Below are 16,218 nucleotides of genomic sequence, written 5' to 3' on the forward strand. Positions count from 1 at the left end.
TCATTGGATGTGGGGCTCTCTTCAGACACTGGAGGACACAACCACATCATAGACGCAACAACGTTACGAGCAAAGCAGCAGCGGATACAGCCGCAGTAAGACAAGAAAAGCAGTGCAGCAATGCAGATTAAGAATGACTAATAGATTTCACTCAAACATCATATAACATAGAAAGGAGGAAAGAAAGGAAGAGAGGAAGAGAGAAAAAGACAAAGAGAAGGAGTAACACACATCTACACAACAGCCGAATTTCCCATTACCTCTGACAGAAGCCAGCTCCCTTATGCCAGGCTGGGACGTATTCCCACATCTTGAACACAAATCAAGAGCCTTAAAGTCACGTCTCAGACGGTCTGTCACCACAGCTTGCTCAGGACCAGATACGTTAGCAGGTGGTCTCTAAACTTATCCTATAAACGTAAAAGCACCTCACGGGGCCTACTCCATTTCAAAGAGGCTGCATAGCTGTGCAGGATCATGGATGAACACTTCTACCAGTCACTTTTCCTCACTTGACCTTCGTCCACAACTCTCAGCATTAGGTGATGCAGAAAGAGGAGCTAACCTGGACGTACAGCGTTGCCGTCTCTCTGCACGGGCTGGGGAAGAAGTGCAGAGAGCCTCACCTAGGGTAGGGCAGCTGGCTGTGTTAGCTACTGAAAGATGCATGGTGTGAACATCACCCAACACCACACGGCAGCTAAAGGGCATGATGTTGTACCCTAGGGTTTAAAAATGTTGTCAGCTCTCTGCTCTAGAGCTCATTGGCACAGCTGAGATGTAGCAGTAGAGTTAGAATTTTGCCTTACTCACAAAGAGGTTACTGGTGTAGAAGCAGAAGTTACTTCTATGCCAAGTCAGTCAAAATTTCTCAAGGAGCATCCAGTGACAGTCTGTATGCTGTCACCTCCTTCTCCACCAGAAGACCTTTCTCTTCAACAAGAATTTCTCAGGGCTAGACACCAAATGTTAGAAGTCAAAACTTGTTTCAAACAGCTTAGAGTATCTATATCATAATGTAAACAACGTTACCTGTCCCATCCATGATCTCTGTGGTTGGGAGCACCTCGTATGAGCAGGGTTCCCCAGATGCTGGACCCGTCTCCAGTTCTGCTAGGGCTGGCAGGGATACCTGGCTGGAGCTCAGCACTTGCCCGGAGCCCAGAGGCTGCCCATTCTCCAAAGCTCCTTCGTCATTTGGTATGGAAAGTTCCCCATCTGTTCATAGTTGGAAGAAAGCAGAATGACAACAGAAGACATGTAAGAAAGATGTAGAAAGAATTTAAAATCAGATCTGCTATCTACATTAGCTGGCTTGCAAATGAAGAACCTGAACCGAGATCTTGTATGTATACAGAAGACACAGGGATAAGAATCAAAACAATATGGTTTGCATCTCAAAAACACAACTTGTGCAGAGCAATTTTTGGAGATGTCAGACTGTGATGTTCTGTCCACAACAGTTTCACAGAAGTCTGACAGCATTCCACTTGCTTTAAGGGGTTATTAAGAATTAGGAAAGATCTGTCAAAAATCTGTGTTGATCCTTTGCTTATTCTAGGATGGTCATTATGATCCATGGTCTAAGTTGGATGGTTCCTGACCATCCTCCACCCATGAGGCCATGCGGCCCCATTCAGGGCCACAAAATCTGTTTTCCCTCTGTCTCTGTTGAAGCTGGGAAGTCAGGAACGAGAATGGGCTGGAACTGAACCTATGGAGCTTTCTTAAAGAATACTAATATACACAGTATATAATTTATAATATTTTAATAATAACAATAATTATTATCTCCCATTACACCAATTTTTATGCTATAAGGAACACAAGCAAAATCACAGAAGTATGTCCCTATTTTAGACACAAATAAGAGCATTACAGTTCCCAGCATCAAGATTTTAAGTAAGGGAGAGAACAATTTTTATAGTCACCTGCTGTAAGGTCTTGATACGGGGATATAGCAGATTCCATTTAGAAAGCCTGTCTTTAAAGTTATTAATAATATCTCCTCTATCTGAGAAAAATTTCTGTAACAGCAGCTGGTAGTTTCTTTCCTATCAAACGCCACTTCACATTAGAAATAATAAAGAAGAGAAGCGAGGGATCAGATCATTCTCTATGGTGTCAACCAGTATGATTTTTATCTCAGAACTTGTTATGCGCAGCACTCTGGTACCTGGAGGCAATGACTACATGGATATCTCAATTACGATTTTATAAAGGAAAGTGTTCAGCCCCTATGGTTATGAGTGGAAGCCTGGAAATATAACCGGAATGTGACCTGTAAGGCTAAAAAATAGTGGGCAAATAAATGGAGCCTAATCTTGCTATGCATTTAAATTTTTTTTTTTTAAGTCAAACTCAGCATTTCAGGATCTGGTTCTTGATTTTTGGGCACCTCTGATTAGCCATATTACTGTTCAATGTACTGAGCAGAGATGTACATCATTTAAGTGAGTGTACAGTTTCCCTTCACAGGGCTAAGATGTGCAAAACACTTTGGAAAACAATACTGAAAAGAGAAAAAAAAAAAAGTCTCACTTAAGCGTCAGGACACAGCAATTAACAAGTCTGAAAGTATGTTAGCTGATAAGTATTCAGAATTATGTTTCGGCCTTTTAAAACTTCTCTACAGCGAGTGAAGATGATCTCCTGCTTATTTTAGAGTCATTAGAAATACCAAGGTTTTGACTTTCTTGTTTTTGTTGGAGGCTTTCTGAAGACTTAGAGAGCTATTATGGTACGCAGCCACATCATACTCGACTGAAATGTGACCCACGGCTTTCAAGAGCAATCAACTGACCTGGCTAAAAGGTGGCAACATTAATCAAAACTGAAGGGTTTGGCCAATTGTTCACAGCATAGTCTCCTAACTGCTGTGGTCATTCAATACAAACCCATTTATTTCCCTAGGCAGCAAAAATCAAACAACTATTCAGCCAGTATTTAAGCTGAATGTTTTTTGACTTAGCTGTTTGGGTGGAAACGCCATGTATTCTGTGCTTGCTCTGTCTCCCTCTCTCTCTCTCTCTGTCTCATAAACACACACCTTCACACCTGTTTGGGATGGGGGCTGCTGTTGTCTCAGTTACCTGATTTCATGAAAGGGGTTAACTGTTTCTTATGCAGAGCAACTGTTTCTTGAATGAAAAGCAGTGACTGTGTCCAGCAATATTCATTAATTCAGTGCAGGGCTGAATTTGACCATAACTGTGAGCAGACAGAAAGTATGCATGATAAAACCAGTAACATTTAGGTTTTGGAGGGATGTCTGCACTTTTTTAATGAAGTCGGATGCCTATTGCAACATGCTGAGCACCTTGAAATTTTACTGTCTTAAGTGCACCTTGCACTTCTTAAGGTATATTCAGCATGATTTAAGAAGATATCATTCAAATGACCCATTCAAGGTTTACAACTGCAAAAAAGTAAAAGGTGAGATAAAATTTTGGCTTTTACTTTTTGTCATAACAACAAGCATGACTGCTTTCTGTACTGACAGCATAACCTCTTTTAATCTTCCCTCTGAATATCTCCAATCTCCATTTAGACTCTAAAACTTGTCCTTGGCTTTGACTGAAATCATCAGATATGACACAGAATCATGACTGAAATATACACCCTAAATCAGATCTTGCTTAAAGAAGAGCCACATGGGGAGCTGCTCAAGTACAGCAAACAGATCAAAGATGCAGATAAAATGATTTATAGAGTGAAGAATATCTTAGTGTGAATTAATCCTGGATCAGAGACATGCTTGACAACAAGATATAAAAGGCAAATTACTTATTATTTTTAAAGTACTAAAAGCTATTCTGGTTAGCTGACATACAAATGAAAAGAATCCTGGTAATGCAATTATTACATACACACGGATGAATCGATTAGTCTTCAGGAACTGGCTATGAGTTTAAGTTAATTTTGCACAGTGATAACATATATAGTCTTTTGTTCTCATGCTTGCTAAATCCTTTGCTTGTTTTCACAGAGCCTGCTGCTACTTCGTGGAGAATTGCTTCCCCTAAATGCATGAGCTTTGATAATGCCGAGTGATTGTGAATCAGCTGGATCTGGATGGGACCAGAGAGAGTAGCTTGACCTCTGCAGCAACAGGACCACATGAAGGCTGCTCTTCTGTTACTCAGGACGCTCCACACCCCTGAAGTCACTGAAGAAACAGGACCTCAGAGGAAACTCTCTGATGCAGAGGACTCTACCCAGACACTTTGATTCACGTGAGCATGTGAAAATAACAGGATGGGGTGAAGGCCCAGAAATGCATAGTTGATACATTCAAAACATGTGGCCCCTAAGCACGGTTTGTAGTCCTGAACTCACCCGCCATTTCCACTTTCAGGTACTTTTTAAAAAGTGCCTAGTGTGAAGCAGCCTGCAGTGCATCATGCTGATGGGTACAGACCAGTCTTTTTGTTGTTTCTTTATGTCGGAGCTCTGCCTACCCTCTCACGGGGTCTTTTCACTCTGAACACCTTGGACTAGGGAACTTCTTGCATGTCTGAAAAGTGTCGCGCTCACACACTCCTTCCACAGACAAATGGCTAAGGAAGTCAAAATGATAAAGAGAGTTCGAAATCCTGGGTTTTCTTCCACTTTGGGTTGTCTCCTTCAGTACTTGCCTGTTCTCACGTAGGACTGTCCAGGCAAGCATTCTTGATGGCAAAGACTAGGAAGGGCAGAGAAAAATGCATGTCCTTCTCTGCCATGGCCCCCATGGGCTAGGGAATGGAAAATTGAGTGTTCCTGCATGTGGTCAAGACCTGTCCCTGGGGCTGTTTCCTAGCCTTGGTGGCTACCTTAGCACAGTGGCTAGGATTCGCCTTGGCTTCAGTGTCTGTCTACACAGACCCCTGTGGGATCCTGTGGGGTTTGAGACAGGCTGACAAACGGATCTCCTCCCTGCTTCTGGAGGAGTTCAAATCTTTTCAACATATTGAAACTGCAGCACAGCTGGCTCTCTGGTGGCTGCCATGCCTTCCTCCTTGCTGCATTACCAAAGCCACTTCTTCAAACTTACACTCTCATACTGCCACAAAACCTGCTTAGCACATAAGTGCAACACTTCCAAATCCTGTCGGGATTTAGGTTACCTGAAATTTGGGTCTAAATCCATCATTTTCATTAGATAGAGAGTACAAAAATTCAACAGTATAAAAGATGAAGACTGCCCATGCTTCCATGCAGAACCATTGTACCATCATCTCTGAAGCAAGCAATCTGTACACACTCATATTCAGAAATTTCTCACTACAGGCAATCTCATCTACGTTCAAATAAAAGAAGAGGTATCAAAATACTACAAGGAGATTGAATTCTTTGACCGGCACCATGGAACAGTGGGCAATTCTGAAGACGGATGCTTTTGGGAGAGTTACACCTTCATGTGAAAATCAAAGCTGTTTATCTCTGTGTAGGAGCAATGGTACAGCAAAACTGGGAGTTCTTCTAAATGCTGTGGTATGTTCTGAGTTGCAGGTGGAAGCTGTATTTTTAACCTCTCTGCACTGCCTGCCCACAAACTATTAGAACAGCAGGTGCCTCATCAGATATTTCTTCAACTTGCTGTTTTTCCAAAAGTACACAGTATTCGAAAAAAATTACAACCTTTGCTTACATTTTCAGAAGACTCAAGTCACAGAACCCTGGAAATGGAAGACGACAGAAACTGATTTGATCATGAGTCTGGCCGTTGCCAAGAAAAGAGCTCTCTGCAGTTCAGACTGGAGTGGTTTCACTTGACTAGTTTAAGCATGGGGGTCACTGAAGTGATAAAAGCATTTCTTGTTTCCCAAATATAGCAGCTGGACTGCAGTGACTCTCCCATGTGTGAACACTGTCACTGTGCTCTACTAACTTTCACCTGCTGGATGACACAAAGCCCCCTGAAAAGACAGCAAATCCTGAAGCAAACAGGTCAGAGTGCCCTTTTATACAGTACACGAACAAAATTGCTAATTATGTTTTTCTTCAACATAGGAGATATGATAAAACCAATATTAAGCACACTGCAAGCTCCAGAATTTTTGTTCTTGGGTCAGTCTATCCATAGTAAGTTTCCTTTGATCTGTATGGATTTTTTTAACAAAGAAAGAGGCAAAATTACTCACTCACGGGCTGATTCTGTCTGCTCTGTCCATCTCTTGGGAAAGGGAGACAAAGAGATTTAACATTATGGCTACACCTATTGTCTGTGCAAGATGCCTCTTGGCATGGAAGGTGCTACCATCACCAAATCAAGCCTTCTGCTATGAAGGGCTGAAGTCTGCTGTGTTTTCTTGAAGGATTAGAGATTACCTAACAGGAATTACAAGGAAAATGTTACTTCCACTTAAGGTTTGCAGTGAGATATAATATCCTTTATCAGAATTACTCTTGGATTATTACGCCACTGAGGGAAACATTGCTTTTGCTCTACAAATCTTGCCTTACTCTTATCCTTATATCATCAAAGCTACTTGATCACTGCTACTGTTCTTGTGTATTAGCACTTTCTTCCCTGCCCTACCTCTTTCTTTCAAGGAAGGGTACCAATTCCTAGCTTCCTATGTTTGCAACCAGCAGGAAATAATGTAGGATACCTAATAAGAAGTCCAGCTGTTGTGCATTATAGTTTCCCTTTTAGTGGCACCTGACAGTGAAAGACCCAATGTCTCTGCTTTTTGCACTGGAAATAGGAAGAAGGAGCATGTGTTTCATACCAGCTTTTTCTGATATGAAAAGGTGAAAAATGACTATATAGAGGAATTAATTTCTTTCTTCAGATGAGGTCCTCCAGACAGCATAGCATCTGCTTCATAAGATGACATAGAGGATTATAAACTACAGCATTATTTGATGAATGGAGAAAGCTGTAGTGCTCTGCTGGTGAAGCAGGGGACACCTCCTCAAGTTTCAATGTGGAAGGCAGGGTCAGACTGCACAGAAAAGATTTTTCCTGGGGATGCCTTTAGGGGTATGTAGGGGTGGGTTAGAAAGCAGCTATGTGTGGGATGTGAGGCAGGGACGAAGGAGGGCACACCCCGGATGGAAGTGTGACTGAAGGCTGACTTCTGGGCTGGCCAAGGCACTGAACGGGGAGCTATGCCCTGGCCTCCCCTGGGCTGCAGCACTTGGTGTGGCAGCCTGGACCGTGCCTCGCTGGCTGCGGGGATGCCTGCCTCACGGCTGCGCATCTGAGCTGAGACACGCTCCAAAATGTGGACAACCCAAAGCAGTGAGAAGGGCAAACCTTTTGCCAGGTTGTTGTTTCTACCCTGAAGTCGCATCTAGGATGACTTCCAAGGCAGCAGGCCACAGTGAGAGCACAGGTGGTGTTTGATCTAAAGGGCTAGCAGCATCTAAAATACGTAATGGGCGACAACTGTAGAATTTAATGACAAGCAGCATATTTCTTTGGTTTTGCAATGTTTTTTATATTTTTCACTTAAAAAAATAAACAGTTCAGGTTAGTAAATTTGTAAATTCCCAGTAAGCTAGACTAGAAAAGCAGATTTAAATGCTCCCAACTTTATGAGGTAAATCCTACTTCTAATATCTGTGAAAGTTTATAACTTCTATTGACCTCTAACAGGTTTTGTACTGGTATTGTTAAAGACTTTCAGACTTTGAATTAATGAGGCTTTAAAGCACATGCATAAGTTCTATTGAAATTAAGAGGCAACTCTGGCATGTCTTTATATAATTTGCTGAATTCATTGCCCTAGTTATAGACAAGGGAAGCAGCAAAACAAATAAAAGCTGTGGTTAAAGATTGACACATACGTAATAGATGTCAAATATGTGTTGCATTACCAGTGTAAACCAATGGTGTTTGTAAAACAATGGCATTTTGCATAAATTACCAACTCAACAAATTAATTATCCTGAACAAGGAATTACTGTCTTCTGAGCTGTTTCAAGGGAATGTGCACTATTCTGTGCTTGCCAGTATCCAAACCCTTTAAATGTCTCCCTTTTCCACAACAGTTAATCCCAGAGTGACTCAACCAGACAATGATAACGCATGCAGACACGGACCCATGCCATTTTCCCGCAGTCTGGATGCCTCGCTGTTTTGCAGCAAGTGACTCCTGCACGCTGCCATGATTTATATTTCTACAACTTTACATTTCTGATTAGCTTCCAGTTTTATTTGCCAGATAACTATCACATGTATCCAATGGGGAGGGCCAGCCCATGGTGAAATCAGAAGAGATGCCTGGAGACCTTATTCTGCACAGTCCTGCAATTCAGGACTGTATTCCCAGTTCTTAATGTTACAATAATGTAATATCTGGCCATAAAACCATATGGGATGTCAATTGAATGTTGTAAATAGAAGAACACTTACCTTTATCAAAAATTTCTTTCAGCACTCCTCGTTTTATAAGCTCCTCTCTGCTTTGCCTCATTGATATTTTTCTCTCCAAAGCTGTAAGGAAAGGAGAAGGGTCAATATAAATAGAAAAAAAGGGAAATGGTTGTTTTAAAAGGCGCTATGCCTTTTAAGGCATTTAAGAAAAGCTTTTTCTCCTCTTCAAGTCAGTGGCACATTAACATCTCAAAATAAAGGCTACGGGCAGTCCAGAGAATCTGCCTGCGCAGTAGCGTGGCGGTTATTGACAGAAATGGCTATAGACTGACTGATTTGAGGGCATGCCTGCACTCCCATTGCTTCATTTTGACACATGACCGAAGAATTGCTGTGGAGAATTAGAGACAGCAAAGGGAGAAAAAGGCAATTAGTGCAGAAAGCGGAGGGGGAAGGTAAGAAAGGAAGCAACGCGAAGGATCACACCAATGAAAGATGTGGCCATGGACTATCCCCAGGCCACAGAAGAGGACTGGCACCTCTGCTGCCCTGAAGCCAAAACTTGTTTCCCACTAACTCCAGTGAGAGCAGAGCAAGGCGTTTGGGACAGTGCAAGAAAAGAGCCATGTAATGGAGCCTTCTCCTCCCTGGAGGCGTGTTTTCCCCCAAAGAGGTGTAAATGAGGGGAACTCCATGAGAGCCGCTGCAATTTACACCAGGTCTGAACAGCCCAACTCCTGTATCGCCTGCTTGGAGACCGTGGTCATTGGGGCGGCAAAACAACAGATAGGAATTTCATGTTTGTTTAGTTCAGCAGTAATTAAAACAATGTCCAATTAACCAAAACACCACAAAGGACATGCATTCAGGCAAAGAGCTGAAAGCCAGCAAGCAAGGGGCGCAAGAAGTGATGTGCAAGACCGGCTGCGACTGCGCGCGCTCTGCGAGAAACAAGCCTGTGCCTGCCAAAAAAGAGGCACAGTGAAGGGCGAATCGCTTCTGCCATATGCTCCGCTATCAGACCCGGCGCAGATGCACACACACACAAATGAACTGGGACTTAGCATCTCCAGTCTGCCCAAGGCAGATTTCAAGCAAAAGAGGCTCCAAAACCCTCCCTCCATCCCTGAAAACAAGAGGGTGTTACCTTTTCTGGCACTGCTGCATGTTGGCTGTTCCCGCAGGGGCACAGTATACTTGGTGAATTAGCTATGCTTATACTGACACACCGCACTCATTGCAACTTATGTGCTGTCAGATACGTATGGCTTAGTATGAACAAGGCCAGCTCTGCTTCACTGTTTTCCATAGGATAAATTTAGGTTTCCCCATTTTTAAAATCAGTTTTGAGCGTGTATTCTTCAGGACAAAGAAGGTCAGTAAGTACAGTCAGTAGCTAATAAAAACCATGGTCTCCCCTAAACACACCCTCTGGCCTTCAGCATCGATCAGAATTAATGGCAGGTCCCTTTGCTGAGGCACAAGACCCCATACCCATTAGCCAGCCACACGGTACAGTTTTATTTTTGAGGCTGTTAACGTAACAGCCACAACATTTTCCAGAGTGCCTTAGCCCCATTTGAAGAAGCGCCTTCTCACTGACTTTCAATGAAACTTTCTAAGTTTCTAATATGCTTTTTAAAAGAAATACCCAACAATCAGACTGTGGAGTCACATTGCAGACTGCTCCCCAGCCCATCATTTCCCTGCACCGAAGGGGCCTTGTGCTGGTGCGGTATTTAAAGCTTTTTCCCTATCCTCCTTAAGAATAGCTGCCCTCAGCCCCTCCAAAAAAAGCCAAAACAAGCTACAGATAACTCCCGAGCTTTCTCCCACAAAGAGATTGTTAAAACCCTGACTGACTTTAAAGAGCAATTTGGCGGCACCCAATACCTTTTCCAATAGGCCTGGGAAAGTGTAATTTTCTGTTCGTGTTAGCAGCACCCAGCACCCGCTCTGTCTGAGCTTGTTCTTCAGAGGGAAATCAAGCTGGGTGAAACAGCAGCAAAGCAGCAGTTTCTGCATGTAGACGGCAGCACTGCTCACAAAACAAAGACATGGGCAAATACTGCTATTTCTGTAGTTTACCTTAAATAGCTAAGTAACAGATCCACATTTTACACACAAATTCACTGGCACCCCCCTGGGTTCACCATCTCACCCTCCTACCTATTCAACAGCTGGCTATGCAAGGTAGCAGCGTTACTACCGACTTCATGGCTAGGAAGTCCCAGCACATTATTAAAGTAGTGGTAAAAACACGGTAATTTTGTGGTTTGGAGTTAAGGCTTTCGGGGGACTGACTGCTATAGAGGGCTAGCAGGACATTTTGAAGAAGCGCAGGAGTGCCTTTCCCAAAACAACTGCTGGGCAAGACACTGAAGTATTGACCAAGACTTCTCAAAGTCACAGAGTGTTTTTTCAGTCTAGCAGAATTTCAAAGATAGAATACACTTTTGGAAGACACAGGTTTTTCAGATACTCCCTTTTAGTTGTAATCCGCTTCTGCTCAAGAATGAAAAAAGAACACCCTCCAGTTTGAAGCTCAGACTAAAACAATTTTTTCAGTTTCCAAATCCTTTCTAAGTAGGTACAGGACTTAAAGTATTAATTATTTTCCTGCTAAGCCAGCTTAATTAATAAGATATTTAGAGGAAGGGCATGCTGGGCTAAGAGCAGCACTGAATGATAATAACAGATGTTATACTAAAACTATGGAACATGCTGCCTTCCTTTAATACAAATCTTCCTCCCAAACAAGTCTTGTACATTTAAGTGCATAAACTGCTATGCTACTGCTGGATCAGGTGGAAAAAAAATCACAAGTGTCTAGATGCAGAACTCATTAGGATCTAACAGCCCTCACAGTGAAATGTTTCACTTGGTCCGGATTTCTCTGGCAAAGATTGCCTGTTCTTTTATGAAGGATTTTCTTTTCAAGCAGAAAGCTGATACAGAATAAATTCATTCACTCTCCACTGAGAAGAGATCCATTCACAGCAGAGGATTAATAAAAAACTATGAATTAATCCTTGATTCATGAGAACCTTGTAAATTCTGTGATGGCGAAAAATTAAATATAATTAATATTTAACAAAAGATGTATTACTTCATTAGTGATTTTCCTTGGTGATTAACCTCATTTTGTTCATTTGTACAATCTTCCAGGAGATTAGAAATAAGCATTAAGCCCTCTTTATGGGGTCTACTTCTGCCAGAAACTGGTCTTCTTAACAAATTCATCCATTTTCCAAGAAACTCTCAGTTACTAGTTTAGAGAAATGAGCATATGCGTATTTTATGGTATAAACATACAGATTTTGCCAGTGTGCTCTGCAGTACACAGTTTCTTTTAAGGTCTGATGAAGAAACAGTGGGAAATATTTTTATTAGTGTTTCTGAGCTGGTGTTTTTGAACTCGTCCCTCAGGAGCAGCACCCCTCCGCTGTTCAAGCAGAGCTTTTCTCTGTGGCAGACCCATTAAGATCAATAAAGCCTTGACAGGGTCAGAAGGATTTCCTGCCCCTCCATTCTGTAAATCAAGTACAGTTTTGTCTTTATTCCTTTAATAAGCTGTTGTGCTCCGTGATGGCAGTGATTGTGGGCTGCTCCTCCAGCTGAGAAGGTGAAGCTCGCCGCTGCTTCTGTGCCAAGCGCTTCTGCTGCTCCATTAACCAGCCAAAGAGGCATTTATGTAGTCAGGACACGTAACCCTTCTGTCCCTCCCATCCTTCCCTCCAAGACCAAAACATCGCAGATGAACTCTTCCAACCTGCATCTCTATGAGAATAAACCGGTCTTCTTTGCATAACTTGTCATGCTGCTGCTTAAACCAAGGGGAGGGCTAAATAAACAAGTCCTGCCCTTTCTTCTCATCTGACAACCGAAACTAGACCCCAGTCTGTGCCAGCCAGTTGAATCTTAACCTCGCTTTTTTCTGAGGTTGCCCTTGGCCTTCATCTTAAAAAGCACTGGGGGTTGCTTTGCATGAATTCTTCCTTTCAAAGGCCACTATAATTTTCATGATGATTTTAGGAAGCAAAGGTCATTATAGGAATGGAGCTTAGAGCAGGAGCTTTCTGGTGTATCAATTATATTTGGATTCAATAGGCAGAAATTTGCTTTGCTAATAATTCAGATCTGAATAATTAGAAACAAGTAAACCAATTGCTTTGCACAGTGTTAAGATAAACAGCCATCAATATTTCCTTTAGACTTGTAAGAAAGGAGAGATTTTCAGATGTGATGGGTTATGCATTAAAACATGTTACATCATCTTGAAATTCTTCCAACTAGGTAGACTTTCTTGATAATCAAATGGAGCAGGATTCATCTGATATGAATTTTTACAGCGTGGGCTTCTGCCTCTGAGTTGACCTCCTTATATATTAATATATAAGAGCAATTCTTGGGCATGATTAACCTCAGCCTAATGTAAGCATCTAAAACAGGCTGAACTGCACCTTGGAAGTGCCTGTTAGTCTGTACCGACCGTAAAGGAAGGTAAAGGTGAGTAGCTGAGATAAAGATGCATAAAATTAGAGCTGAATCCAATCCTGAAATCAAAATTGACTGAAGAGGGTAGTTTTAAGAAAAGAAATGCTGCTGTAGATGAAAGTCTCAGAGCTGAGGAAAATGCAGATCTGTCAGCTCACACAGAGCTCCATTATTTTTGGGATTGTTTCAATAGCTGTGGCATGACAGCCAGCATCGCTGCTGTGAGCTTGGGGGTTGACCAACGCCAAAACATAGCTTGGTTGAAATAACTGCTTTGCTTTGCTAGTGCTAAATACCAATTTTTGCTTGCTTTCAAACACTCATAAGTCTCTTGAAGCCTGAGGGAAGAAAAAATATTCCAACAGGTTTCTGAATTTTTGAGATTTAAAGTTCCTTACAGAAGTTTTCATCTCTCTAGTTTCAGCCAGGGTTTTCCTGTAACAGTATCATCTACAAAATCTGACTTAGACAGATTACTACCCAGAAAGGATTAGGAGCCCCTTTTTGTCTGTGATGTCCACACGTGACAATTCTTGTTCTGACTGTAGCCTAGCACTCCAATTCTATGAGATTACAAAATAAGTGAGCATCAGCGGGGAAAAGATGTGTGGGTATTAAAAGTTAAGCTTGATTTTAAGAAAAAAAATATTGCAAATACCTCTCCAAATCAGGTGCCGCTACAGTAGTTGACCAAATAAATCCCTTTCAGTACATGAATTGTTTGGAAAACTCCTGTGGCATGTGCTACAAGACAAACTAATAAACCAGGAACAATACCCAGCATTGATGTCACAGTGGAGAGTAACTCAAAACACTCTAGAAACAAACCAGTGTCATTACAGAGGTGGAAAAGTGAGGTACAGACAAGTTGAAACAGCTTGGCTCATCACCTCCCACATCAGTAGCAAAGCATTAACAGCAGCTGTTTTGTGGCCAGTGGCCAACACGCTAGGCTAAGAAATGATCCTTCTAGACTTAAAATTTATTAATCTATAATTAAGACAAATAAAATAATAGGAAAGAGGCCAAAATAAAAAACAAACTCTATTAATTTTATTTTATTTCCAGTCTTGTAATTACAACTGGATTTATTTTAGGTTATGACTACTTAAAACACCGAGAAGATGATATTAGGGCATCTTGCTTCCAGTAAAACTCGGATCAACTCAGGACACAGGTCCATCTGCAGTTAGAAGCACTGGACTAGGAGCATGGTAAATCTTCATTTGTGACAGGCAAGCCTTTGAAATCACACAGTAGAGATAGGCACATTCCTTTGAGAATGCAGGATCAAACCTCAAATCCCTAGTTACTAACCAGACGAGTTTAAGAGGTATAACAGTTGCCACGCCTGGTAACTCCAGATAAAAATTGAATTCTCTCTTCCTTCCTGATGGTGAAAGAAAGTAAAACTGGGGGAAGAAGCTGAAATCAGCCTTAAGAAAACTCTAGATTTATACTGATCATTACTACATGTAAACTGCCAGAGGACAGACTCAGGAGGAAGGTGGATGCAAAGTCAAATCTGTAAACACAGAATTGCAGGAGCTAATCAAAATACTGCAAACCATATTAAGCAAAGATGATCACTATACAGTAACACAACTCAGAAACACCGCATACTACCAAGAATTCAGCAGACACAAGGAAAGGCAGAGAAATAAAATCTGAACAACTCTACCACAATTAACAGAAGGAACTGAACTAAAGAAATCAGAAATCTAATCCAAGAGCAGATGGACTGTAATATTTTCATATAGAAGGACTCAGAAAAAAAATCAATCAAGGAAGCTGCCTCCCTAGGGAAAGAACTATATTTCAAATTAGATCCAAAGAAACCCAACATAATGGATTTCACAGGCCAAGCAGAGCAAGCCTGGCAGAAGATGAATACAAGATAAAATGAAGATAAAACAAGAAATCTTGACAAATATAACAAAAGGGGTGTGTGTGTGTGTTCAAAAAAACCCTAAGAAAATGGACGTGAAAAGAAAACAAGACTGTAGACCCTTAAGAAAAATGTTACCACCCTCAACTGCCCAGCTAATAAACAGTAAACCAGAACTCCACTGTGTCATGAACTGTGATAGTCTATGAATAGTATTTTGGAAAGACTCACATTTTCATCCCCTTTCTACATAATTGCTTTTCGTGTCACACTTGAGAAGTATTGTACAGCAGGTTAGGGAGAAATTCAGAAAGCTGACCAGAATATTGAAAAAATGAAGAAAATACATTCCTCCTGTTCTTCCCTCTGAACTGCAGCACAGCATTTTCATTAATTCCTAGGTAATACTAAGTAAAGAACTGGAAAGCTGAGCCACCAACAGGTATTTTCTTCTACAACTTAATGAAAAATGAGGCTCTGTAGCTTAATTAAAGAAATTTGCAACAAGGTAACATTGCATATCTTAGAGTATACCTGCTCTGCAATTACAGTGTGATTGCAGCACAGAAAGCTATACCCTGGGCATTCTGAAAATATATAATTTAGGCATCAAAGACAGTAATGAGGGAGTGGTACTGACTTATTTGAAGGCTTTCATCCAAGTAAGAAACCTGGTAGGCTTGAACAGCCCATGCTGAAGTCCATACTGTTACCAGCACCCTAAGTAGCTACAGCTATAGCTAGATTAAAGATAAATCGAGCATAGCTATTACCACCATAGTTCTTACTGCAATGAAGCTATGTCCTAAGTGCCAGCAGAAGGCAGCTGACACAATCCTTATGATAGGAGATCCATTCACGTTTTCACATGGACCACTACTGGATGAAATGATGGTTTCTCCTACAGGCTTCTGCGTTACAACATGCAGAAGTTGTAGCATCAAAGAAACAGTAAGAATATGGGTTCTACTCATCAAGCCTTTGCAACCAGACAAGATGAGTAATGCCATCTGAAATTACTATAAAGAAAGAAATACGTAGGAACATCAGCAGCAGCTGTACATCCCAAGGAATGGTTGCTTTTTATAAGTGACTCAACTTGCTTTAGGCACCTTGCCGTCTCAGTTTTCGATACGTACAACAAACAACAACTATGCTAAAAGCAAATAAGCAAAGAGCTGGGTGAGATATCTGCAGTGTGTTTCCCTTACCTTGAGAAGATGGTACCCAAGCAGACGATACTGCAGTAGGGATCTGCAGTGTCATCTGTAATGGCAGAAATGTCTATTTGGAATGTTCTGCTACACAATAGTTCAAGGGACCTTCCTCAAAGCAAAAACCAAAGCATCTGCATGGTGGGCATCGCTAGAATGAGATAACGACTCATGCGACTCTCTGCAGCTGAACAGAATTCTCTCCAGAACAGAGTTTACACATGGGATATAAATAACCAGGCAAGCTGCTGCTTTTGGATTTGCTCCTCATCAGACAACACATCCAGATGGCAAAATACAGAGCACAGTTT

The 16,218-nt window shown here is 41.6% G+C and overlaps 1 protein-coding gene across 1 annotated transcript in view; it reads right to left on the reverse strand.

Moving 5' to 3' along the window:
* The window catches only part of PHACTR1 (phosphatase and actin regulator 1), a 306,757-nt gene that overhangs the window by 63,139 nt on the left and 227,400 nt on the right, over positions 1-16,218 (reverse strand). Inside the window, exons 4-5 of the mRNA XM_059815260.1 lie at positions 8,348-8,428; positions 1,033-1,218 (exon numbers count right to left, since the gene is read on the reverse strand). Of these exons, the coding sequence (XP_059671243.1) occupies positions 1,033-1,218; positions 8,348-8,428 (267 nt within the window). The remainder of the gene's footprint in view (positions 1-1,032; positions 1,219-8,347; positions 8,429-16,218) is intronic.

This window comes from Gavia stellata, chromosome 3 (assembly GCF_030936135.1).
Source record: "Gavia stellata isolate bGavSte3 chromosome 3, bGavSte3.hap2, whole genome shotgun sequence".
Taxonomy (NCBI): domain Eukaryota; kingdom Metazoa; phylum Chordata; class Aves; order Gaviiformes; family Gaviidae; genus Gavia; species Gavia stellata.